Genomic DNA, 26,514 nt, shown 5'->3' with positions numbered 1-26,514 from the left:
TACGTCACTTCATACGATGTTTTCACCGGTAAACGCCGCGAGGTCTCTGTATTACGACAGCACACGAAATCCCTCGGCATCGCGCTTGCAAGCCGTGACTATGATTAATGTGAACATTACACGAGCCACAAACAAGGCCTAAGCATAGGTTGGAGTCGGTCGCGCCCAACCTGTATTGAATGTCACTTGGTAATTTTCCTTCGAAACGCCTTCACCCTTTTAGGGCGGTGGTAAGTTGAGTTTCTCGCAAAATTACGCTTCGCCGAGCAGGGGGTCATCACATTCGATCGAATTCGAGTTATTTTATCATTTGACGATAAGGAAAGGCGGCAATTTAAGGTCGTATCGGCCGATAGCGACCTCAGCCTAAACCTGATAGCGAACGAAGTATTACCTCGCTCTTTCGAGCCTTCCGCCTCGAAAAAAGGGCAACCTTTTTCTTGCGGCGTCGGCAGCTGATGTGATTCACCGACATTCTCCATTCTTGCCGTGGAAGTTTTGAGTCAGGATGTCAGGTCCATGTCTCATGTTATGGAACTATAAGGTCGAAAACTGTATGTAGCACTTTAAGGCTATGGTCAGAAAGCACTTGAATTGTATTTTTGCTGTGTTGTTTAGGAGGCATCGTGTCTATGGATTAGTTCATCAATGGATATGTTTTTATTTGTTGAAAGCGTCATTGCAGTGATTTGTGGAATATGAGGTTCTCGCAGGCTAGTTTATTTAAAGTGTGGTTTAGTGAAAGATGGATAAAAATTGTATGCAATCCATATTCGCATACAAAAGGTTTGGTAAAGACTGCCACGGCAAATATTAACTCGAAAATCCTAAACAGTTTAAAACGGGGCAGTAGGACCCTCTAGACTCCCTTTAATCGACCCCTCCCGGCAAAGTGGCATGTAAGTGCCCCACACGCCTTCCCTCTTGTTTCCACTTTTAACGCACGATTTTCCACTTTAATGAACTGTCGTCGTTCTTTGCACGCCTCGTTACACATGTGTCGCCCTGCATCGGACACAGCGCGGCCACATCGCCCCATTAAGCCACGGGGCAACGAGACCCCTTGTCACCCAGGAATGCGCGACTTCGACGCGGGAGTTCAACTCAGGGATTTCGGGGACAATCGCCCCCAAAACGCTTTCCAATTGTGATCCGCCCTCCACACTATTGAGTAGGGGGGCGCCGGCGCTCGTGGCCCTAAAACATCCCCCTAAGATTCTTGATAGGCACCTGCCTTTTGGACTGCGTCATGGCGGTATTCGGAAAGGAATGATGTCATGCACTTCGCGGCCAGGATTCTGTCAAGTGTGTCTGTTCCGTCTGAAGTTGGTTATTACTTCGGTTTGACGACTTGTCTATTCGGTCCTCAGAGGGCAACAGCACGCGGCGTTTATTCCTACGTTGTTTCTTCGTGATAAATTTATGCGACGTAACGCGATAGCGCCAGCGGAGGTGACATGTCGCGTAATCCTCGACTCTTCTCTGTTCATAGGAAATGCGCATGGCGGGAGAAGATCGATTTTCGGGTCGTCGCGGCTGGATTGATATGAGTTCGCCCGAGGGTTGCGGTGTATGTGTTAATATTGAGGTCGTTGTAGCATTGCGGTTGAATGTAACGCCAACAAGCGGGTAATAAGAAGTCGTACCAGCTATGTGGAAAATGTCGTTGTAGGCGTTATGAAACGCGAGCTTTGCATTACAAGAAGATGTTGACTCTTTTCATCCAGCAGCACAAGAAAGCAAATTCTTGTTCAGCGACACAAGCTAGGACCTGCAAAACAATACTTAAATATGGCCAAATTTCTGAACGTGTTCTTGGTGGATAGATTTTGACGATGGCAATATGATGTACGAGCAGTGCTGAGATCTTATCAAGCGCCTTGGGCTATAAAAATGCTGCACAGCAAAACGACTGCAGCTCGCGGCTTAGCGGCGCAACTCATCTTTAGGGTTTGATTGGCGCTTCTGTAAACAGAGCATCGTGTACGATTTGTTTGGCCAGTCTATCTCGACAACTTGGGATTAATTTGAGATGGCCTCTGTCCGCTTTAAAGCTCTTACGCTGTTTAATATGTGCGGCCCGATAGGGATTGTGTATTATAAGCGAGGGTCAGGTCTACACGGATTAACCAATCTCCAGAGACCCACAGTGCGCTACACCGGGGCGTTTAAATCGAAAACGTGTCGGGAGGGGATTACGTAATGGACGCAGCACCTTGGTTGCGCATGTTTCGCTCGAGGGCATGGTTGTAATGTTTACTGGCATATCGCACTGAAAAATAAATCCCAGTGGTTTGTTGCATGTAAATGATGTTGACTTATATAACAATGTCGTGACATATAAGTTCCATGAAGTTGCAAAAAGAAACATGACATTATCGCTGTGAACAAACTTTTACAAATAAGTCTGTGAAGCGTAAAGTCACACTCTCGCTCTTGCACTCATTCTGCTGAGAAAAAAGACCAATTCAGGCGTTTTAAGATCATAAAATGACAGCTGTAAATTGGTGTAATTGCCCCCACTGTCGTGCGACGAACTGTAGGTTTCCACCTCGTGTTGGCGTTAGGGATTATCATAGAAAATGTTCGTTCGACCTAAAGCTCCTCTAATCCTAATGCAAATCCGAGAACACGGTTTGAATCCGTCGATACTTTGAAATGAGTTTGTTAGTTTGATTGAGTTTCTAGGTAGGTGTTGTTGCAAGCATCTTTTGCATTTGTCAAATATCGCTCAGAGATGAAGCATTTTAGACTCCGTTGTGTTATGTAATCACCTCGGAATTCCTAGTTCGCTAAACCCATTACTGCAGACCAGGACCCAGTTTGCATATGTACGGAACGCTGCATGTTTGTTTCTGTTTGCGCAAAAAACACCATGACAACTTCGCATCGTTTGAGGAACTACAACTAACATTCCATGGGGTATTGCAGTCTTTCAAGCAACGTTTATGGCATCTGCCGTACCCGACAACCGTTCCCAACCAGCTATGTCTGTTCTTGCAAGAATAAGCCTTCGTCAACAGCAAGCCGGCGGGCAAATGGCCTTTTTGTTGACTGCTACCGATGGTGCGTAAGTCTTGTAAGACTGATTGTTATCCTATTACCGTTGATGTCAACACACCTTGCGCTCTGCTGTTAAGTTACACGAAAGAATTCAGCGAGGGTTGCTATTGGGCCAAATGGCAGCAACTGCACTTAACCAGGAATGTTCAATCTGGTCGGTAGCTCGTGTTTGTGTGATTTTAGAGGTTAAGGAGTTCCGAAGCACCTACAGTACTTAGGATGTATTGATGTGGCAAATTGGTTCGTTTACTAAACAAACGGCCACATATGGTGATGTTTCGAGTTGGTTCCATACGTTCTGCCGAAGGTGCACCGTGGGATGTGTAGCATTGTCTGTGCACACACGATTTGAAACGGGGATATTTTCACCAACCCTTGTCAGTCAACTGCGCTGTTTGAAGTCTGTCGTCAAATGTACAAGTGTGATTTATATCGAGTGCTGATGACGTATCAAATACAACGGTTATTATTTCAATGAAATATGGACCCTGGATTAGTGCATTTTATGTCAGTGTGCAGATTGACAAACGCAACCTATTTCACACGTTCGAAACTCGCCACATAGCTAACACCCAACTTCGGGTAAAGAGCTGCATTTTTTCGGTACGTTAAGGCGTTGTTGACATACCTTGCCCATCGTGCACTGGATACGAGCTGTGAAACGTGCTCCGAAGGCACTTCGCGATGCGTGTGAGCGTCCTGTAGCCGACATACAGCTCTTCTCGAGCCTCGCAATTTGCTTGTCAGCTTGTGTGTGGCTTGATGTTGTAATTCGTGACTACCTAAAGTGCCTTGGAACGTTGTAAAGTTGACACCACTTAATATAGTTTACGAGTGTTGGCGAAACACCAGACAGGAATCGTATATCTCGTTTACTCCACGATTTAGAAACTTCTTTATAGTTAAGTATTGTAAGATCAATTATGCATTAAAAGTATTGGTTGACGAATGAGGTGGAAAGACATGTTTTTGTTAAGTTTCAAGTTTTTGTTGAGTTTTGTTTGATGCAATAAGGACTTAACATTATGTTCAAACTAAAACATGCGATCTGTTCATGCATTAATGCCTTTGTTCTTTGTTTTAGATTGACAAAGTTGTACTGGAGAAATGTTATAGGACTCGATAGGCACTTTTTGTTAACGTGTTGTTGACAGCTCATAGCTTTTGATGAGTCACTCTGCCAACCCATTGTTGCGACATAATCAAGTCGACTCAGCGTGTTTCAACATGAAATACAACGAAGAAAGAAACGAACGAAGAAATCCTTCACAGCCAAAAGTAAGTTTCGTAGTATTATTTAACGATTTTCTGCTTCTAACAAATGCACTTTGTATTCCACTTGCTTGAAATAACCCCCACAAACCTGGCTGAAAAAAACGAAAATCTATGACACTTAATGTCAAATCTGTGACCTCAAAAGTCAACTTCAAAAGCAACGGATATCGTGTGATATTTAATATCGCGCCGAAATAAATTCACCCATTTCCGACCGGAAAACTAAGGTTGATTTGGGGTTCCTTCATCTCTGCGAAACAGACGCCTTTGGGGTTGGCCTTAAGATTCCGCAGCTTGTCGAATGTATCGTGTTGCTTGCGGGGGTTTGGCGCACTTGCAATGTGATGCGTTTTTAAGTCCTTGTGTGTGCCTTGATTTGTTGGGTCTATGTCGCCTCGTTGTCGAAAGGTTTTAGAGACCAATTAGAAACTATACTGTATAGATGTTGGTCTGGGTTGCCATACTACAGGGAAAAAAACACTAATTATATTAGCGTTAGGAGGTTTCCTATTTGTTTTTTGACAAGTCACCGTTATCAGGAAATTGCACCTGAAACTTGACACCATAAATGACAATAAGAGTTCGCTCCGGTTGTTAACATTTGGGTCTCATGTTACATATTCGACAACTTGACGCAAACATACAACAGTTTCCCAACCATTTTGACCCAGAGGTTATGATAAATTGGGTGACTTGTAACCTTTGCCTCTCCAGTTCCGTTATCTTTCACGTAAATTGACGTTTACGACGAATTCAAAACTCGCGGTTTAAGGCAACGTGATGAGGGGTCGTTGACCTACAATTATCATTTACCCACTCTGGCCATTAAAAATCGATCAACTCATTCCACTTGGTTCTTCCACCGTAAGCCAATGTTAACGTTGTATACCTTTGCTACAGCGCTTACAATCTATGTATGGTTGTATTGCATGTGATTGTGGTTTAGGAGCATACGGGTGTTTTCAGTTTCACCGTTCCCGTGTGTTTACTTAGCATTGCGGTAATAACACTTACGCAAAGGTTTCAGCCACTTGGCATACGTAAAAAAATACGAAGAGATCGTCCTGGTGCCACAAGTGGTTTGGTTTATGTTTTAAGCGAGGGGTTGATTCAGAGGTGATGAATTGTGGCAACATCCGCGTTGCTGGAACTGGTGCCCAGGGAAATTAACGAATTTCCACGAACTAAAAGAGGCAAAATTGGATAGTTTTTAATATTGGTTTTAAAAGGGAAGCGAATTACGTTATTAGTCGAACGTTTGCGGAAATTCGCACCCTTTTTTGACTAATTTTGGATAAACTCATACGACACGTTTCGTAGCAAAACTCAATAAATATGCGATTTCACGTCGGTTATATTCTTACACTAATTACATAGAAAAAAAGTGTTACGTTGTACGAGGTAAACGTACGAGCAAACCTTCCAAACGAGTGGTTCGATCTGATTCGTGAGAACGTCGACCCTTGCCGTCCAGACCGGCTCCAATGTGTTTATTTAACCGTAGATTTAAAGACCGACGTTAACCTGCAAGCATAATATTTTGATTTGCCGACAAGCTCGACAAGCTGGTTGAACATGTTCCCTGGGTAGTGAGGCGTTTACCTTGTTGTGATTTTTGTAATGGCTTCGGGCCAGTTGGTAATGACGCTGTTTTAGTATGGGTGGCAACGTCTATTGCTGGTTCGTGGTCCATGGCACACGTTTCTGACTGCGCCATTGGGCGATAGTTCTCAAATGATCTCAAGTTGTGACAAGTGCTTGGGAATTATATATTTTATTTTCAATTGTTACAATAATATTCCTGTTATCAAACATTCACATGATCTGATTAATTCAAATATACCACCTGGAAGTGTTGAAATTATACTCAATTATTTCTGGTTAAACTTAACACATTGGCAGGTTAGAAACTTTGATGATCTCGTGATAAAACGAACCACAATAATCAACCCTTTACGATTAAAAGAATTATCGCAAGTCTGATTACAAGGAAGCGATTATTACAAATCACAATTTCCACTTTGTATCTTGCCCGTCTCGTCGTGTATCCGCTATTACGCGAAACGACCATTTAAACTGCGTCCAATTAGTCGCCAACTACGAACACCCGGTTTTCCAATTTCCCCTAATCCCTGTAAATCGAAATATATCTTCGATCGTCCGACGTCAAAGATCAGCTCGTCTGAAACTTAAGCCCGCTCAATAACTGAATCAAACCCCGTTCACCTGCCCATTGATTTAACCATAAAATCCGCCTGTGCTAATGCATTGTAAGGTTGCCTTGCGAAGCCACTAGACCAGTGGTCTCCAGGGACGTATCCCTAACACAAGGAGTCGGCACAACCGGTTTAAAGGTGCCCGGGCCTGGCTTAAGAGAATTAATTAAAGCAAATGTGCCCCCTTGGACACTCAAGATGTAATTACATTCGTCATTTTTACTCCCAATGAAAAATGCTTGCAAAAAATGCAATTTTTAGAGGAGTCAAAGCAACTGGTTGCCTTACTGACATTTAACTTTCATCCAGCGCCATATGCTCGTGTACTTGCCATGTGGGCAGCACAGAATGCCACCTTCCTGTCGATTTCGCGTTCATTATATGGCATATGGCATGCGCCTTTAAACTTACAATTGTTGTTTTCTGGTTGGACATTAATAATTCACAGCTCAGGGTGTGGAAATTGTTGAAATACGAAAACAGGGCATCTGTCCCATTTCAAAGGACGTATATACGCGAAATTTAGGAAGACCTTTTCATCTTTGCTTGGCTTGTGCTCTGGAAAAAAAGGCTAAGATCTGAATGTAAGATTGCAAGCGAGGGTAATTTTGCTAAGAAATATAATATGGTTTGAAACCTTCTAGCAGCCATATTTTCTTATTATGTACTCCAATACCCTTACCCCAATGTTTACCAAACGTATGCGCTGATACAACTTAACAAGCATGAAAACACACAGTTCCAAACCGTCCTTCGTTGGTGGTTGCTGGCGAATCGCGATAGATTACATAGCAAGTCGACACGTGGTAAACGCCCACCTAGCAGATGCTAAACAGATTTACGCTTAGAGGACGGAATGTCACCAGACAAGACCGATTAGCAATCCAGTATAAGCTACCACATTTCCGGTGGCTGTTTTGGAACGCCTGCCACCCAGAAGCCTCAACTGAGTTTCAGTCGGTGCATTAGCATTTGTTTGTTTCTAACTGTTTTTGTTAACCAAGACAGTAACCGTTTTTGGCTGTAACTATTGGAAATTGTATATTTTATTTCTGCGCCCACACAAAGCTCGTGAAGTAACGCCTCGCATTAGCCAGTGGGTAAAACCACTTGCGGCGTGGAATTGCTCAATTACGTGCAATGGAGCGTAGAAAAGTTTGCTAAATAATGGAATCGAAATGAGCTGGATATGAAAAGGGCGCTCGATGCGGTTTTGAACTGCGGATATGAATTGGTTGTGTTAGCTTGGAGGATGACTAAACACTCATTACGAAAAAGACCGTCTCGCTTTAAGGGATGTATTTATTCAAGACTTTCAAGTGGCCAGAAACCAATTACTAGCGCTTGTATGCAAACCAGTACATTGTAGTTATGTACATGAAAAGTGAATGATTGATTTCCTTTTTCCAATGACTGTGGTTGTTCCCCGTAATCACTGTTCGCATGTTTCCCTTATTTGTAAATTGTCTTGGGCCAAATTTTTAATGGTGCCACTTTGTAATTTTCCAGGAAACGGAAATGACGTACGATAGTGTCGAGGAATCGTTGCGTGACGCTCTACGTCACGGAGTAAAAAATGGAGCAAAACCAAGGGAAGAACCCCAGCCATTGCAAGAGGTTTGATTCCATTGCTATAATCGTTACTTTAAACAGTTTACTGTATATTTAATACATTTATAAAGTTCAGAAATTTGGATTTAAACACAAACATTGCATACAAGTAATTAGCGAATTATTTGTATTAACAACGTATTGTTGTACAGAACACTTTCACAAAACGCCACAACTACATAACGGTTTATGAACACGACCAACAGCGATCAAAACACCGAAACATTCCGAACGCTCCCGAAGATTACCGAACTCATCCGAACCAAGCGCATTCGGCACACGTCCCGAACGTTAACCCTCCGATGCACACGGCGGTCGTTCAGAACGGAAATGGCAGTTTGGTAAATTGCTCTTGTGCCTATTTCTCCTGCTCAATTTCGGTGGAAGTTTATTTTACTATCTCCTGCGTTTATCAAATCAACCCCTTTTTCCGCTTGGGGCGTTTGATGTTCCTTGTGATGCGCAAGACTCGCAGGAAATGTAAATGTAATGAATCTTTGGGGAAGTGCGCGTAGCGTAAACTGTCCTGTTTATATTGGCGCCCTATTGTTTGGCGAACTGGGGATGTAGTTAGAATTTCGCAGTACTTGCTTTTTGTATTTCACAAATGACAGCAATTTGGTGGCTGTGTTACTATTATTGTTTCAAGTGTTAACCCAAACGTTTGTATGCAGGGCGTCGAAGAGTTTCGCAAGTACTGCGTATTTCTCACAGAACGAATGCAGAAAATGGAGGAACAAAATGACCAACTGGCGAGGTTGGCCGAACAACAAAAGCACGAATACAGCAAGGTGGGATTACAATGCAATATAAGTCCATACGTTCATTGTATGAAAGATCACGGTTGCTTGAGTAAGTTAGATGCTGCGATTATATATGTGTGTTTCCAAGACGAAGGTTTCATGAATTAGGTAAACAGGAAGTTCCATCTCTCTTTTGGCGTGAGGTTTTCATTTGCAATAAACAAGCTTAAGGTAGCTTTGTGTTTTGTATATGTACGTGATCCAAAATCCATTACCTACTTTAGCAAAAGAATTGATGCTTTAGGTTGGGATCACTCGTTTTATCGTTTACAGAAGGCACAAAATATTCTCATGACATATTTTCTCCACCTTCTGTTTAGTCGACATATAGCTGTCATGACCAATGCCTTATGGAACAGCGAGTTTATGTTAAAATGACAACAATGCGTTAAGGCAACCACTTATAGTTGTTTGTCATGTGTAGGTCGCATCCCAAATCGCCCAGTCTGAAATGATACAACGTAAACTTCAAGACGAGTGTGTCAATTTACGTCGGCAAGTTCAACACTTAACAAGTTACAACAACAAACTAAAGGAATCTGTTCCCCTGCACGGCAACAACTTACTGATTCAAGGTATTATATTAAGTGTGTGTAGAATACTTCGATTAAGATACCATAAGCAAAGATGCAGAACATATCATGCAGGGGTTTCGAACACAACTGTGTTCATCATCAGTGGTATTGCGGACTGTTTGTAAATTTAAGGGTTTGGCTTGTTCATGCGTAATGCAGAGTCGACATTTTTCGAGAAATTGCGGCTTTTTGATAAGCATTTGCGCTATCTCGCTAAACAGTTTAGGAAAATACACATCCAGTATTAAAACATAAAAAAGCAACAATTTTTTGTACATTTTAGGGGAATCACCTCCACGTAAACACGTCGGTGAATACGGAATGCCAGCAAGAGAGACGGTTTCTTTGAGCTCAATGCAAAATCTCCACAGCGGAGCAAATCAGAGTGAGTCAAATCTGCAACTCTGTACTCAAATACCCGCAATGCATCATTGTTCGGCTTTATTCAAACTTCATCATCCTGTGTATTACAGTATTTTTCAAAATTGCATTTATTTCTCCCGCAGACATGGGCGAACCCCAAATGCCTCAGTTTGGTGGCTCAATGGACAACGTATCGCAACGCGACCTCAGTCAGATCAAACGTGAAGACATGTCCTCCATAATTGAGCTCTACAACGCCCTCCAGCGTCATACTAACACTCCACCACGCTCTCAACCAAGTCCCCCAGAAATTAGTGGCGAACCGCATGAGGGCGCCCCAGTTCCACCACAAAGCCATCCGCTAGGTGTCATTCACGAGCAGCCGGTGGCAAGTCGCTCGGATTACGCAACTCCTTCCAGTGTATGTGCAACGCGTTCCTGCACGTGTTGCAATTCTAGAACTGCAAGCGCGAGCTCCAAGTTGTCAGGGGGCTCTTCCCCTGCGCGGGACACGAACCCGAAACCTTCAAACTCGCGCGTGGCAAAGTTGAATAAAGCCGCACGAGGCGGTGATCGCAGTCAGTCGTTCGACAACAACGCCTACATTGAAGTTGAACTGAAACACTACGAACATCCGGACGAGGAAGCGGATCCATTGGAGGTTGAAAACGTGACCAAGGTAAATTTCCGTCGAGACAACCGCCTTCGCCGCTCACACAACCACTACATGAATGTGACGCCGAAACGGTCGGAACCGCAGAGACCCTCGAGCTTGGTCCTGGACTTGGATACGGTTCAAGCGGCCATGGACGGACAAATACCCCCTCATCCAGGGGTTGTGACCTTGTCACCCGTTTCACCGTACGAGAACCACGTGATACCAGTACAAAGCAATAGAAACGACAATAACGGAAGCTTGAATAAGAAAATGGGGCCAAAAGAACATCGTCACATGACAAAGAAGCCCCCTATGTCCCCAATTTCTCCAACCTCACCCAGGGAAAAGCCCCTGGGACGGTCGGCTAGCACAGACGGGAAGATCTGGTACCCAAGGTCAAGTTCAGCGTCGTCTACTCACAGCGCCGAACAGCGGCTGACATCGGCAGATAGTGGTCACGTGACGTCACCGGGGAGCCCTTTGTCTGCGAGCGGAGGCCGAAAGTCATTCTCAAAACTTGAGTCAGTTTCTGGTAAGTCGAGTTTATGATACACGCAGTGGAGATTCGGTTTGGCCTGCGGGTTTTTAAGAGACTTACTGCTAATCGTTTGATTTCTACAATAGAAAATTGCTTTTGGATGTTAATTGAACCTTGGTGGGGATTGTGTTTCAACAAAATTTATATTTACACAGACCTCCCACCGCCTCCACCACCTCCTCCTCAAGCTGACGAGGACTGTCGTGATGTAGAAGAGGAACAACACAACGTACAGGAGAAAGTACAACATACAAACACACGGACATCCGCCGAACAAAGGTATGGCGTTGTTCAAAGTAGTGACAGATGTTAAATATTGTCTGCACCTGTTCATGGCACAGAAATTTCGCTCTGTGACCAGCGGAAAATTGTTTCATGGAACCGACAATTTGGTCCCAATTTACAAAGTTCTGAGTGTCTGACTCATTTGTAATTATCCGATTCGATGCCGCTATCTAACTACATGTCTGGCAGAAGCTTGACATCACAGTGTTTTTATCTACCCTATGGGAATGTTAAGCGGTAACGCAATTTATTAAAACCCATGTGTTTTGTTTAGAAATGAGAGGAGTCCAGATGACGTGAAGAAACACAACAAATCAGGTGAGTGACAGAGAATTGAAGAAACATTTGTTGTTTTTTTAAGTTGTCCGCGCTTGTCAAGGCATTGTTTTTACGTCGAAATCCTACATTTTACCAAGATACGGAATATCAACATTTATAACTAGTTGATCACTTGGTCCAGTTGGCAATGACAAGATAACCTTTCTAGTTTTATCGGTGCCCATGCATTTTATTTCCAGTGTTTATTGTTCATCAGCGTAGTATAGTCAAAAACAAATGATTCCGTTTGACTTGATTACAGCAATTGATAACAACATGTCTTTACAGCATTTTCGCAAATTCGGCCTCGAAAGTTGAGTGTATGGAAACAGTCGGCTCATGGTGATGGCGCTTCTGGCTCTGCGGCCCAAAACAGTTCCGGGTGGCGCCGAAAGTCGTACGCGGCCGCGTGTCGCAAATCGCAATCCCTGGATCATTTGTATGAACATATTTTGATGGAAAACAATGGCGAGAAAAAGGATGGTGAAGACGTGAAGGCAGAAAACGGATCTACGGTACGGTTTGTAGCATAAGAATTTGTCTTGATTGCTTCAAGAGCAAATCCAGTTTTTGTATACAACTGTTGGTATCATTCATTTGATATATTTCTTAGTAATGTATTGTATGGTTTAACCACGCATTAGCAATAGTTTTTCATGATTATCAGAACCTTCAACTGTTTTTTTTTTTATCCAGACATTCAGCACACTGCAGTTAAACCGGACAAAACCACTCACTTCTCCCGTCCGAAAACTTCCGGAAACACTTCCAGGTACACGCCACGCGCAAGTTCGCACGGGAGAAGAAATTCCCGCATCCGAAGAGCAGGAAGAGGATGTTTTCATGGACGATCTTCCCCCTCCACCTCCGCCTCAATTCCTCCAGGAAGTGATGTCACAGGACGGTCAGTCAACCGGATATGCTGTCATGGCACCTGTGGATTATGATCACGTGACGAAAGACAAACAGGAAAAGGATGTGTCCCATCACCCGCCTCTTGTTCGCAAGTCTTCCTCCAAGAGCAGCCTCCAGAAGAGGATAAGCGTGGATCGCGATCCTTATTCCAAGAGCACTAAGAACTACTCTCCCGGCAGGGATAAAAAGAAACTTGAGGCTTCTGGAAACTTTACTGCCTTCGATTCGAGACTTCCCAAATCACGTGACGCCATGGATGACGATTATGACGAAATAATTGATGACGGACTTCGCCGAAGACGAATGAGCGAAGGTAATAACTATTCCAAACTGTTGATGGGCAGTGATAGTAATTTAATTAATCTGTTCTTTTGGCACAATTAAACGTAACCTTTTTAGGCGTTTTTGATGGTGTTTTAATGTTTGTACAAATTATTACTTTAGGATCTGCCGGACGCCGCAAGAAGGAGATTCAAGAATCTTCGACAGATGACGGAAAAAGTCAATTGAGAAGGAGACGAAGCATCAGTAGTGACTTTGCCGTGAGCAAAAGACGAGAAACTGCCATCGCCCGCCACGGCGGTGAAGCACTTGTCCAATCGATTAGTTCAAAGGACCGTGCACAATCCGTCGATCAAGTGACGTCAGCGCGCAGTGACATCAATCAGAGAAGGTTTCCATCCACCAACCCCAACTTGAGGTTGGGATCAGGGACTAGCGCTGCGTCCAGTGGTGTTTCTGTGACCAAATCCCCGCAGAGGTCCCCGGAAATTGCTCGATCTATCCGTACGGAATCTCTCGAGTCAGGTTCAAGTCTGAGTCAATGCAGTCAATCGACCGAAAGGCGTTCTCTGCTGAGTCTCAATTCATCAAAAGGCAAAGGCACCAGTGCCCAGAAGCCAAACCAAGTTAAGAAAATTGAAAACTCAAAACTACAGCAGCGCGGTCGTAGCACCTCGAAAACGGAAATATCATCCAAAAAGAACAAGGATCCAGCTTCTTCCAGCAAGAAGAGGACTTCCAGCGGAGGTGGGAGTCAATCGCGATCCCTAGTTGATATCATGAAGTCCAAGTTCGGAAGATCGGTTTCTGGCAGCAGATCAACTTCTGCTGGAAAGAAGTCGGAGGCCACGAACGCGACTAAGTAGGCATTGAATTTATTTTGTTGACAGAACTATTTAATCTGTATGTAAACACAGGTATAGCGTAGTTGTCATATTATAAAATGATTCAAACCAGTGTCTTTTGCTATAACCGGAAATTAATTTCTCCAAGATTTTATAAATTTTTGAAAAACTTGATAATAATAACCTTTTGGTTATTTTTTCAAGGAATCCAGATCTCCAACTTCCCGAACCTCAACTTAAACCGGCGAGCTCCTTTATCGATCCCAGGACTCTCTCCTTGGAGCCAAACTCCTATCTTCCTCCTGGAAAAGACGGATTTTCCACGGGAAGCAAACAGAGGTTGGCTCTTGGAGGAGGCAGCGATGCAGCCGTTGGTAAGAAGTTGAGCCAACCTTACCCGAACGGGTCTTCCGCATCTGCGCAACCTCTCACCAAACTCGTGGAAGAAGTTGTGTCTGATGAGGGGTTTGCTGAGGGAAGCACGATTGAAAGACCAGACAAGGATCAAATCCCGGAGCCGGATGCTACGATTGAGAGCAGGAGGTTTGAGGAGACTTCTTTTCCGGACGTTGGAGGTGCAAGGAAGAGCGAGAGAAGAGCGAAGAAGGATAACACGGACTGGTATGAGAGCGTTGTAACCGTCCAGTCTGGCGACGATGCGGCCGCAAAAAGGTTCCACATTGTTTCCACGGAAGATTTGAGTGAAAACACCCCTGAAAACCGATTCATCCGACGGGGTTCCACCCGACAGCAGCAGCACACCAGACCTAAACCGGTGGAGGAACCTCCATACGAGAATTTGCCAATTGATCGTCGCCACATTATGCCTCATCAAATCAACACCTTCGACTCCGAGCTCAATAACAACAACGAAAAACGTTTATCCGTGATTTCAAAAACTGGAGCCGAGGTTTTTGCGGCCGGGGTGACCATCGTTCGCACTCCCCCGACCCAACAGAGTCCTCTTGCCCCATCTTCGTCACCCCCTACACGCCCCAAACCCACCCGGCAACTGCAGAAGAGCCAGAGAAGCCCGGGCTCCGCTATTGGAAGAATTATGAAGACAGCATCTCGCCTCTCCGGGAGTAAGGAGGACATTTCGCACAAATCTGATTCCTCTGGTGGCAGCACTCCGAAGTCAAGTAAGTTATTTTAAATATAAGCGAATACATTTTTAACTTCTTCCAATATTTTGATTCATTTTCCTGGGTATGTGCGTTCGAGCTGCATGCAAAAATATCAAATGGTAAAATGTTTTCAGAAACGAATATTAAGTGCAACCTGAAAAATATTCTTGCAAAATGATTAAATATATTCCTGAAGCAGGTAGTTAACCTATCGGTTGTTTGCAGGAAAACCTGACAAAGATTCATCTGGAAAGAAGATAAATTATTCTGCTCACCAGAAAGTGTTTGAGAAAGCATTCATGAGCTCAGTGGTGGAAGCTGAACTTACTCAACGAACGAGCGGTCGTAACAGCCCACAGGGATCTATCACACATGTAAGTTTTTATAGCTTCAAATTCAAAAGCAAAAGCGGCTACTGTAGATGGCATTGTTAGTACAATTACCCCAATTAATCATTGATTTATTTTGTTTAGTAAGATTTTCTGACTGATGTATTTAATATTCCAGGAGAAATCCAACTGCGACTCCACCGGCCGAAACCCAATCTCATTGGCTTCAAGCGGAGCAGACAGCGTCATAAACGGATCCGTCGGAACCGGTTCCAGTTTCGGATCTCTGCCTTCAGACGGACTCGTCGACGTAACAGAGTTTCACGGTACTACGTCCTCATCCACATCGGATCACGTGACATCAAAACCCAATCAGCAGCGGTTGTCAAAGTCGAAGAGAAATAGCAACTCCGGATTCGGTTTCTCCGGAAGAGTTGGGAACACCGGAACAAACGAATCCAGCAGCTCTTCCTCGAGCACGGAGATCACGTACCGGGGAAGAAGCAAAACAACATCTTCCTCTTCGCCAGGAATCCGTTCTCCCGTCGTATCCTCTCCACCAGGTGACTCCATTGAGGCGACACGTGGCCAAGCTCGCAGTTCATCATGTGCGAGCTCAAGGTCAAGAGCAACTAGTGAGGATGTGGCGAAACCTCCCGAATATCACAACTCCATCTCGAAACCTCCGGCTTACTCCGAGCCTCCTCCTCCTCCAACAAACAAAACAACATCGAGCATCAAATCGATTCAGAGCAGACGATCCCAGTCCGGATCCCGCATCTCCAGACTCTCGACTCCGGCAACTAAGCTCCAGTCTACTCCAGGAAAAAGTTCTTCACGATCCCATAGCACATCCTCTCAAGACGGCTCACCGTCTTCCGCAGCATCCAAGCCGCAATCTCCAAAACTTAAACTCGCGCCTTTAAACTACGGCATAACTCCCAATCGATCCAGGGCCTCCGGGCAGGGTCCTCCGACATGTAGGGATCAGCAGGAGCCAATATATGAGAACTCAATTATCGCACACCAGAATCATCAAAGTAAATTGGTTACTCCACCACCAAACAGCAACATCCCATCGTTTTCGTCCTCAATACGGTAAATATTTTTGTGCAATATTGTTTGAGTCTTGAAATATGTTCATATATTCAAAACGCTTTTACGGGACTCTATTTTAAACAAAACCAGATTTGCTTCTACTTCTATTTTCCTGCAATAAAACTCAAAATTTCTTAATTTCAGGCCTCCTACTGCGACCTTATCCTCATCAGTTCCCTCATCCCGACCTCCATCCGGATGTGCCTCTTCGCAGCTGGAAGCCAGGAGGACAAAGCGCAACATCCCCTCCGGACTTCACAGACCTCGTCCAGTCAACCTCGGCGTTGGAGCTAGCTAACTTATTTTAACTTAAGCTTTTCGTTGCAACAATAGGTGTCGAAGGTTATCTGGTTATATTTATTTTCCTCCCCTCACAAAAACTGTGTCTTCAATTACCCGTTAAAAAATCTCCTTTCCCCGATAGGATGTTATGGTTGTGACAAGCTTAACGTGTGGCTTTCGCATTGTGAAACGTGCAATAAAAGCTTGACGCCCATTTCTACCAGCGGCGTACATAAGCTTTTTTAATTCGATTGAGCATTACTTATCAATCATGTCTTTTGTTTTTAATGATTTTATCCCAGTTCTAGCTTATGTTGGTTTATGCAACTCGTTGTTGTTCTTCTTCTGGCTCTTCCCTTCCATGAGCATTCAGAGAGCGACTGTTATTTTCCTCTTGTTTGTTTTTCACCCTTTCTCTGCATCGTTTTGATCTATCGCCTTTTACCGCTGGTCAGTAATAAAGCACTCAGCTAAAACGTAAACACTGTTCTGATGTCATGAGCAATCAATAGGGGATTGAAACACAAATCACCTGACTAAACTTCTTATACTAGAGAAACTATCACGATTCTATTTAAATAAGTCAGAAACTGTCGCTGCCCATAGGCGACATTGCCGTTTCTGTTTTTAATAAAAGATCCGACGCTGATCATCTGTTACTTTTTTCGAGTTTGCTGAAGTGAACTTCGTGTATTGCGGAAAAATCGACACAAAAAGACACAAACGGCGATAAATGACGATTTGAAGTTTCGTAAACCAAGATATTGCAATCGACGTAAAAATATAAAAAAAAAACGGGGAATGGAAAGAAAACAACAGGCTAGTAATCCTGTGTCACTGGGGGCAGTACGTGATGAATCGTGTCAAAGTGCCTTGGAAGTGTTCGAATCCAACGCTGCACCTTTTCCACCGATTCTCGAATCACGAGCTGCTCAGGTGTGAGGAAATTCCTTTTCGCCGAAGGTCTGAATCGCTCCTTGTAAATCAGAGCGGCGTCTATCGTTCCTTCCGCATGGCGGCGGTGTGGAGTCACATGGCTTGCGTTGGTGAGACGTTGTGTCAACTCACGCTGGGCGTCAATTCGATGTTGCAGACCGTGGTTCGAAACTCTGTGATGTCTTTCATTGAAGTGTGTTAAAGGTTTTACCTGACTTTCTCTTTTTGGAACCAGTTTGGGTTCCTCAGATTTATCACTGCAGTTTTTGGCTTCATCCGACTCCTCGCATTCTTCCTGTGCTGGGGTGCCCTTTTGGTCCTGGCCTGTGTGGTGTCCGTGTTTCGCTCTGTTTGCAAACCGAACTCCATGAGCTGTTTTCAGCAGTTTGGATCTTGTGCGCTCCCTCGCGACTGCGTCCGGCGTCAAATGAGCCGAATAGGAATTCGCGAACGCGGCTTTGTAGTTGTTGTTCGTTCTGTTGAACTCCGAATAGCTCTTGGCCTTGACGTTCCCAAGTTCGGGGATTCCCGACGCCAACCAACCATTCTTCCGTTCATTTTGCTGCGTCCTGAGGGTGAACATTCTTTCCCCTTGTGTCCATATGGGCATCGGGGCTGGATGTTTGAAAGGCGAGAAGTTTGAGTTGGCCGTCGTGTAACTGTGGCTGCTGTGATGACGTACTTTACCCGTTGACGTCACATGTGCGTCATTTGGTCGGCTGGCCCAGGATTTCGAGCGGGCGCGTTGGCCGACCTTATTGTAGTTCGTGTCGCTGGTTTTGTCCTTGGTCGTGATTTCACTTGCTTCAGTTACTTTGCTAAAAGAAATATATTGGAACGTTACTTAAAAGCAACATTTGTTCTCTGTTTGTTCGACCTGGAAGTTTAAACAATGACAAGGCGTTGTACCCCAGCTTAACAAAACCTTTGGTAAATATGTGTTAAACTTCCGGTAAAATTAAAAGGAAACGACTATGTTTAAATTGCTATTAAGAATGCTCGCAAGGCTTTCGTGTTTGGCATGTTTAGGCTTGTTTGAGCATTTATATACTTTAACCTGTAGCGTTGTTTGCTGCCCGACCTCACCACGGTTCAGTGGGTTATTACATGGCGAAAAGTAAAGAAGCAAAGAGAGTTTACGTAAGTTCAAAGAAGGTGGATCAGACTTTCGCTTTAGTTGTTGTTTTGCTGCCGCGTTACATTAACACCATTTAACAGCAAGGTTTAAAATAATTCTATGTAACACTGGCACTTTTAACTGAAAGGAGTTTCACAAACTACAAAACAGCGACGTGAAACCCATCATTTTGTGGTTGTAAAAGATGAATAGGCTACTTTGTGTGATAAAATTACGAAATATTGTTGACCGATTTAAGCACCTTTAATCCAACAGAAAGATGTATTCCATCAGCACTTGACTTCCAAACCATTTATCTTTTTGTGCGCCAATATAACTGAAGTTCTTTTTGTGCGCCAGGTTGCGCTAAGCAGTGTACATACGCTAAACACACATTATCTCAAGCAAGGTCCTTTACAAACAAACGCAACGTGCGAAACCCCCTGAGCTCCCAAATAAAACCTTTTCCCTCAGTCTTTAAATCCCAATGTCAACACGACTTGAACGGCGGCACTTGAATTTTGTGTATTCCCGATCAAAATCAAGGCTCGGCGGCCGACACAAAAGAAAGACTAACAGAACATACCTTGTATCTGCTTGTACAGATGAGCACCCGGCAATGTTGTTGGCTTTGCTCTCTCCAGTTGTCGTCAATTCCTTTTCATTGCTGTTATCGGAGGCTGGTTTGTGCCTGGTTTCACTAGAATTGCCAGTCTTTTTCGGTCTTTCCTGAGCTTCTGTAGTTGTCAGTTGTCTGCACACAATAAAGTTTATGCTAAAAAAACGTTTCCATAAAATTCATAATGACAAATGAGTGCAATGTAGTATTCGTTGGGCAACCGACGTGTCTTATTTATAAAAACAAACTTGAAATGAGATTATAAATATACGTCACATCACAAAACGTTTTTTTTTAAATTGACTTGGAAATTAATCTTAATTCTTCCCATCACTAATTATCAATTTCTCATTATCAAACGGAAGCCAATTTCCTTAGACTGAAGACTTTTCCTAATCAATAAAATCGCCCCAAAGTTTTGTCCAACCGACCGTGACGAGCGGTTAACAAGTTGTTCCCTGAACAGTTAAGCGTTACATTGTCTGAATTGCCGAGAAGGCTTGAGTGCCAGTTGTGTAGCTCTCACAGTTCGTTTAAAGCCGAAGTGCTTTTAAAGTCCAAAACCATTATATCTTAGTTTCTAAAATTTCAGACATGTTTTGATTGTATTTTTGCAATGGCTTTCATAGTAAAGAGCTTGTCGTGACGTTTCGTTACTTTGCAATAATTTAATATGGAATGAATGTTTGTCGATATCGTTTATTTGACGCCCACAAATTATATACAACATTTCATACGCCACTATTATGAGCACAAACAAACAATTAATCATCATGATCGCCTCTTCATATTCTTATGCTGCTATAGTTCTTACCTCCAGGGAAATCTGTTCTGATTCAAGCTATTATCTTGTTCCACTGCTAGGTGTTGGTTGCTCTCACTTCTTGGCAAATGTATAACTCCATTTGCTGTCGTGGAAGGCCTGAAAATGCAATACTCAACTTAAACTCCTCACAGCAGTAACGATTTTCACAATAATTGGCTCTTGCGCAATATTTGGCCATCACGATTTTACTCTCTGGGCGTGATGTTGAACGTTTAGTTGGACGTAGGCTACAAATCACAGACAAGCAAGATGAACGTTGCAATAAAAAATGCTCATATAAAGCATTTTGTCATTATATGCAATGGATCCAGCGTGCCACATGATGATACAAAGATGACTTGTCTGTGGCATATCGTCGTTTACATTTTATATGTTGCTGACTTTAAACGCAGCAGAACTAAGTTACTTTCATGCTATTATAGGACAAACTTATTCAAAACTATGCCAACCTGTCTGCACGACTGCGACTTTATAGTTGCTCATACGTATCTTACCTGGCATTGGACGAACTGTTGTAAGCCATGCCTTTGTCCCCAGTGAACATGGAGTAGAGCGATGGGAAACTAGACGTATAATAATATGATGCAAAATGCCTCCTTCCATTCACAACGTTCCTGACTCCCCCGGACGTACGAGTGACCCTTGATTCAACCACTGAAGCATCTGAAGGGACGATCTGTTTGGCGCCACCGTGCGGTGCAGTTATTGCTAACACGGACTTAGTGGATCTTGAACGTTGCAAGGGGACACGGGGTCCTCTGTGCACTTGTACAGTTTCCCTCATGATTTAAATAGGCCTTACATATTTCCTGTAACCAGCCAATGTACGTGTTATAATTTAACGAACATAAACAACGATTTTGAAACAGAGCACCGGAAATACGTTTTGTCCCGTATTCATGTACATGAAATGAATATTAAACCTGGCTATGCTAAAAATATACAAAGGTTTTATCGTGCTTTAATATAACTTTTTCACCTCGTTCGACTGCAGTCACCACGACGTTCTTACATTGTTTATCTAAATATTTAAACTCAAATTCTTCAAAAAAAACATTCACTGTACAAGGGACTTGCACAAATCTTCCGCTATGTGTACAAAACTTGCAAAAATCAACCTTTCGAAGCTGTCACCAGCCATCAAGTCACAACCGAGTATTACAGATCAGATATCTCCTCCAATAAATGAAGGGAACACCCGAGAAAAATGACAAAATAATTTGACGATGCATGAAGGTTTCACGTTACATTACTTCCTAAATTCAACTTCCAATAGTTCCTATAATATCCCTTCCACCCCCTGATGCGTAGAGAACGTCTGTCGCATGACGTGTAAATCGCACGACCCTTCTTACCCTGCAACCGCGACCATTATTGAACTACTGCATTACTTTTCAAAGCTTGTCTTGTAGATTTAAATTAATTGCTTGTTTTGCATAGAAGGCGTGATGTACTATGCTAATGTTACTGCTGTCGGTATAAACAGTAACATCAACCCTGCCCGCCTCAAACTGTGCAAAATCAGCATTTGGTCGCACAAACGTGAAAAATAACGTAGTTGCATAATTAATTACACAAAGAGAAAATAAATTTAGCGTGTGAATTTGCCAAGTGTAATGCGCCAATACAAAACGACAAAACCTTGAGCAGTTTGCAGTTAAAAAAACAACAATGTGTTGACGAAAATTATTCTACATGTATATCTGTGAAAGTCTACAAAGCTTCTAGTAACCGTGCTGTGCTTACGAATTGATACATTTTAAACTGTTACAGCTTCCTGTTTTAATTCCACGCAGCCATACTATGTACATATTCTAATGCAGTAAATCTTAAACCTGTTCCTTTGAAACATAGATGTATGTAATAGTTTATTATATAACAAAACGTAACGATTCTGTCTTCTCGTACCATCTAGGAGCAGGTTTAAGCACAGCTAGAAGAACCACAGTTCTAATGTATCTGCAACTAACGATACAAATCGATCGAAATATTCGGCTCAGACTGGTAAACATATTGACGCTGTATTAAGACGAAAAGCTAGAGGAAATGACAGAGTATGGTTGGGGGCGGGAGGGCGCGTTTACAATAGCGGATAGTTTTGTTTTTCTACTCAGTTCAGCCTTCAGGATCCCTCAAACATCACACTACCATTGTAAACTCAATGCGTTCGTCCGCTATCGCGGCAAATGCCGAGTTTCCGGTTCCATACATTGCTAATCAATCAACCATCGACCGAAGTGCCTCGTGTTCCGCGATGTTGCTACTGTAGGGAATGCAGCAGTAAAATGCATTTGGTTGCTTTGCGGGAAATTCAATCAACAACGGCTCCATCTTGCAACAGACAAGCGCATCGACGCGATACACGTTAATTAAACCATGGCACACCCATAACCTGTTGCCTCATCTGCCTTCCGCACTGCAATAAGCTGAATGGCTCCTGTTCACAACCTGCAATGTGAACCTTGCGATGTTGCCACAAACGAGACTGGCGTTTCCGTTGTAGCTTCATTAATTACCGCGTCTCGATCCGACCGACCTCTGTCATTCATATATGCACTTTATGTTGTCGCTAAAAAAGACACCTCAGTCACAGCCATGCATGCCTGCAAACCGCAGCGACCGCACCTTTCACATGAATATCGTGTCACATCCTTTGCGAGAAGCGAATACCACAGTGTCCTACGACCATGGCAAGCCTGGCAAAGCTAACCATACCCTATTTTTATTCAACCTTACTCCACTGATAAAACATTTCACATTCAAAAGCTGGATTGTCCCGATGGGTCGATGAGTTTGAAACGTGTTTGCATGCAGCGATATCACCAAACGCATATGCTAGTCACCACAAAGTGGAAGTCTTTGCTTGGCCGTTTGGTCAGCAAAGTCGTCTGATAGTCACATCAGCTGCACTGATGAGACCTTTTAGGTCGAAACAGTGGCCATCTGTCTTCAGCTTATACACAGTGCATATGCTAATGTTTATGCTGAGCTGGTGTTGCTATCCGGCTTCGAGCGTTCTGCTACATCAGTCTGATGCACGGAAACTACACAAGTGCCTGCTCGCGTCTGATCACCCCACGTTCGTTTGTAGACGGCTTGCTTACTTTTCTGCTGTTTGCTTGCTCGGAAAATTCGATGTAACCACAAAAGGATAATAATTAATTTGCACTTCTCCTTAAAACAACAATTTTTGGTAATTTGTTACGACAGAAATGAATTCAAAACGACCGACAAAATGAAGTCATTTCAGTTCACGTTAAGTATATATTCAAATCAAGCAATATGTCTTCATTTTCATTGGAACAGGGGTATTTAAATATGCACGATCGCCGTCGCTCTGTCTTCTCCTCTGTGTTCTTGCGGCTTATCGAGCTGCAATATCATGTCGAATTCCTGCTCCAGTGGGAGACATGCTGGTCGTATGCTGTCACTTAACTATAATTTATGAGTTCGAGGGGCGTTGGACGCTGAGAATTGCTTTTGCGGCCGAATTCGGATCAATGAAATGCCACTCTATACCGTTTCTACTCTTTGATGTAACCGACAGCATTGTTTGTAGGCTTTGAACGATTCTACTATCACACAAACATCTTATGAGCGACAAACCTTACCTTGCATGCTTCAAGCAAAACGTTTCACTCAAAATTTCTTGCTTTTCGAAAGAATGCTCAAACACGATTTTGAAACAATAAGTTGAAAAATGAACCCCGCTCATTTCTGTCTGAACATGATTTACTATTTGTTTGAAAACCTACAGCCTACAAACGCAACACGTTGTGCTTCAGTATTAGTTATCACTTGCACTGGCTCCATTATTTCCCAACTTCTTTCTGCATTACCTAAATTCTGGAAAGTAGCTTTATGATAAGCCTCTCTCAAAATCATACAGCAAACTTTAATATTGTCAATGTATGAATGTTTACTTGATGAATGTCGCAAAGCTTTTCAGTTTTAAATCTTCTGGAGAGCTTGACTCACCCAAATGATGCCTACTTGAATATACGAGTGGATTTAATAAAAGCCGTTCACACCATAACGCTTACCAATAAAACTGTGTTATTGTATTTTCCAAGTGCTCAAAAACTAGTAGCCAAGCGCAACGAACATAACCCCTATATGGCACATACTGTGTACCCTTATTTCAATAATAAAATAATCGATTTTAAATCATAAAAAACACACTGCAAACTGTCGAAATCATACAGTCTCAATTGCGTGACGTTTTTAACCGAGGCGGTACTGGTGTTACTGCTCATCTGTTTTATTCCAAGCATCACCGAATGTGACTCGAAATTCGGATCTGAGCGATTCTCAACCTTTCAGGTTGCGGTAACCGTGACCAAACAAAGTTGAGTTACACAACAATCTTAAAGCGGACGATGGCTTTTCCCCCCTGCTGAAATTAACTCTGAAGTTGATCGAAACGATTGACTTTAAACATGACAAGTCAGCATGAAGTTCCTTTTCATATTTTCGCAACTTGTCGGTTTTTGCTCTTTTTCTTTCCCTGCTAATTCATAAAACATACGGAAAACTGGATTTTCCACACGTAACCATTTTGAATACGTGTTGTTCGGTATTTTCTAATATGAAACAATTGAGGTTAACGATTGTGAAACGTTTTCTGTCACTCCTATATTTCTGTTATCTTTGCTTTTAAACGTCGACAAAACAACCGTATTTCTCTGTTCATTACAAGTATTCATACTACGACAAGTCAGCCATTTTCCACCCAACATCTTACACTCACGCTGGTGTACCCACTGTTATTACTCAACAAAGCGTTTTCTGGCGAGCTGACAACTCGAAAGAACCATTTTTACTCTTTGCAGTCTGATTTTGTACAGCATAGCGCACCCATGTATAAAAACGAGCTTTGTTTACGCTGGTCAGACTGCTGACTGTAACTTATCGAGACACCCCGTGTCGCACTGACAACACCGCCTGCACCACTTCAACCAGGTTCGACAACCGTAGCTTTTTGACTACGTGGTGGAATCTGGTTTATGTTAAATTTTCTGCCAGGGCGAACACATGACAGAAAAATCGGTCGAGGGAGGTACGATGCGGTGGCCGCTATTTCGCTCCTGTAACTTACAAATAGGTGGAACGGGAGGTTGGCTACAACGGCCAGCGCATATACCAAGTAGAAAACTTGTTACGGATTCGTGACCATGACAAGATTAGGTATAAAATTACAGCACGTTGGGTGACCAATGCCAAAATAAGCAGATCGCCACAAGTCGATTGCCGATTTGTTAAATCGAGGTGACCACAATGTTCCTGTAAAAGGACCATGCCAAAATCTTACGCTAATCTTTTCTTGACCTTTCTTAAAAACCCACACCACAATACTATTCTCAGTTTTCAACAAGCTAAACTTTGTTTGTTGTGGGTCGGGCTTGTTGATATCCACTGGTCGCATTATCGTTGCAGCCATCATCAAGTTGGAATTGCGGATGTCCCGTATAACATCAACCCTATCCGTTCGAGTTCTTATTGCAGTTGTGACAACACACGCAACGATCCATATGTCAACATTTTCGAATTATTTGCTCCAAAATGTCAAATATTAACTGGCTTTTGAGTTGTGGGTTTGTAATCGCGTGTTGCAATGTTTGCCACGAAGTTGGCACAGAGCTGTATAAAATTTTGTTCTTGAAGTTGTTGACTTGTTGAAGAGTTTTCTGGAGGATTTTACCGTCACGTGCGAAGCAACCAAGCTGATTTCCTATTGTCTGGCAAAGTCAACTAAAGCCGAAATTCGCCATATTTGTTTAAGACCAACTTGATTGCTTGGCACACAAGCCGGTAACTTTGTAATATTTAACATTCGGCGTTGCTACAAATGTTCATGGTTGGTAAAATTACGTCCAGGCATGTTTTCCTCAAGACACAACGAGATCAATGTTACGACTCTCAATGCAGCAACGCGCTTTACCACTAGACCTGCATTATACAAACAATCATTCTCTGTATTTTGCGCATTTTGGGGGCAAAACAGTTATGGCCTGAGGTAAATGTTCATTTTACCCTCGCCTTGCATTACTGCTGCTACAATTTTCATGTTCAGGTCACGTTGAAATAGTCTTTTGCTCTTAACTTTACTTGAACCAAAGAAGCCATTCGGCTCCAGACAAACGACTCGTAACGATTTATTTGCAACTGCCATTCGCGCGGTGACGTCAAAATCGGACCACAAAGGTTCTTGTTGCGTCACAAAGGTCGGGGCGTTGGCATTTGGCGTACAAAAGGCCCGCGTTGCCGCAAAAAGGCCCGTCGTACATTATTCCACGTATTAGCGGTGAGACATCGTCGCTCAACCACAAAACGCGGGGATACCTCGAAGCCAAGGCCGTGATTGAGAGTTTGGGTCCTTTGTTGGCTGCTGGTATTTCCTTCAACACATGATGGTTTTCTGTTATACTGGCTA

At 43.2% G+C, this 26,514-nt stretch overlaps 2 protein-coding genes across 2 annotated transcripts; one reads left to right on the top strand and one right to left on the bottom strand.

The window, feature by feature from the left end:
• Positions 1-4,151: 4,151 nt before the first annotated feature.
• Positions 4,152-17,054, top strand: LOC145914173 (uncharacterized). The gene is made up of 16 exons (XM_083001960.1): positions 4,152-4,341; positions 8,064-8,171; positions 8,318-8,506; positions 8,840-8,956; positions 9,393-9,543; positions 9,827-9,928; positions 10,050-11,096; positions 11,258-11,381; positions 11,662-11,705; positions 11,994-12,220; positions 12,402-12,933; positions 13,065-13,764; positions 13,952-14,889; positions 15,100-15,248; positions 15,382-16,301; positions 16,446-17,054. Exons 1-16 carry the CDS (start codon positions 4,231-4,233, stop codon positions 16,597-16,599), a joined length of 5,613 nt encoding a protein of 1,870 aa, XP_082858086.1. The 5' UTR covers positions 4,152-4,230; the 3' UTR covers positions 16,600-17,054.
• A 231-nt stretch (positions 17,055-17,285) lies between these two features.
• Positions 17,286-20,886, bottom strand: LOC145914057 (uncharacterized). Its single transcript, XM_083001836.1, has 4 exons — positions 20,576-20,886; positions 20,070-20,177; positions 19,223-19,390; positions 17,286-18,337 (listed from the first exon to the last, which is right to left on the bottom strand). The coding sequence occupies exons 1-4, from the start codon at positions 20,863-20,865 to the stop codon at positions 17,404-17,406; spliced, it is 1,500 nt and encodes a 499-aa protein (XP_082857962.1). The 5' UTR covers positions 20,866-20,886; the 3' UTR covers positions 17,286-17,403.
• Between the last annotated feature and the right edge of the window lie 5,628 nt (positions 20,887-26,514).

Source organism: Ascidia mentula, chromosome 9 (assembly GCF_947561715.1).
Source record: "Ascidia mentula chromosome 9, kaAscMent1.1, whole genome shotgun sequence".
Classification (NCBI taxonomy): domain Eukaryota; kingdom Metazoa; phylum Chordata; class Ascidiacea; order Phlebobranchia; family Ascidiidae; genus Ascidia; species Ascidia mentula.
Note: the sequence above shows the minus strand (reverse complement) of the source record. Positions and strands in the feature narration are given on the sequence as shown.

Bases quoted from the DNA above. Each gene is read 5' to 3' on its own strand.
- LOC145914173 (XM_083001960.1), top strand. From the start codon at position 4,231: ATGAGTCACTCTGCCAACCCATTGTTGCGACATAATCAAGTCGACTCA. The intron at 11,382-11,661 runs GTATGGCGTTGT...TGTTTTGTTTAG, and splicing joins CGGACATCCGCCGAACAAAG to AAATGAGAGGAGTCCAGATG. The intron at 14,890-15,099 runs GTAAGTTATTTT...GGTTGTTTGCAG, and splicing joins TGGCAGCACTCCGAAGTCAA to GAAAACCTGACAAAGATTCA.
- LOC145914057 (XM_083001836.1), bottom strand. From the start codon at position 20,865: ATGAGGGAAACTGTACAAGTGCACAGAGGACCCCGTGTCCCCTTGCAA. The intron at 19,391-20,069 runs GTAAGAACTATA...TATTGTGTGCAG, and splicing joins CAGAACAGATTTCCCTGGAG to ACAACTGACAACTACAGAAG. The intron at 18,338-19,222 runs GTATGTTCTGTT...TATTTCTTTTAG, and splicing joins TCTGTACAAGCAGATACAAG to CAAAGTAACTGAAGCAAGTG.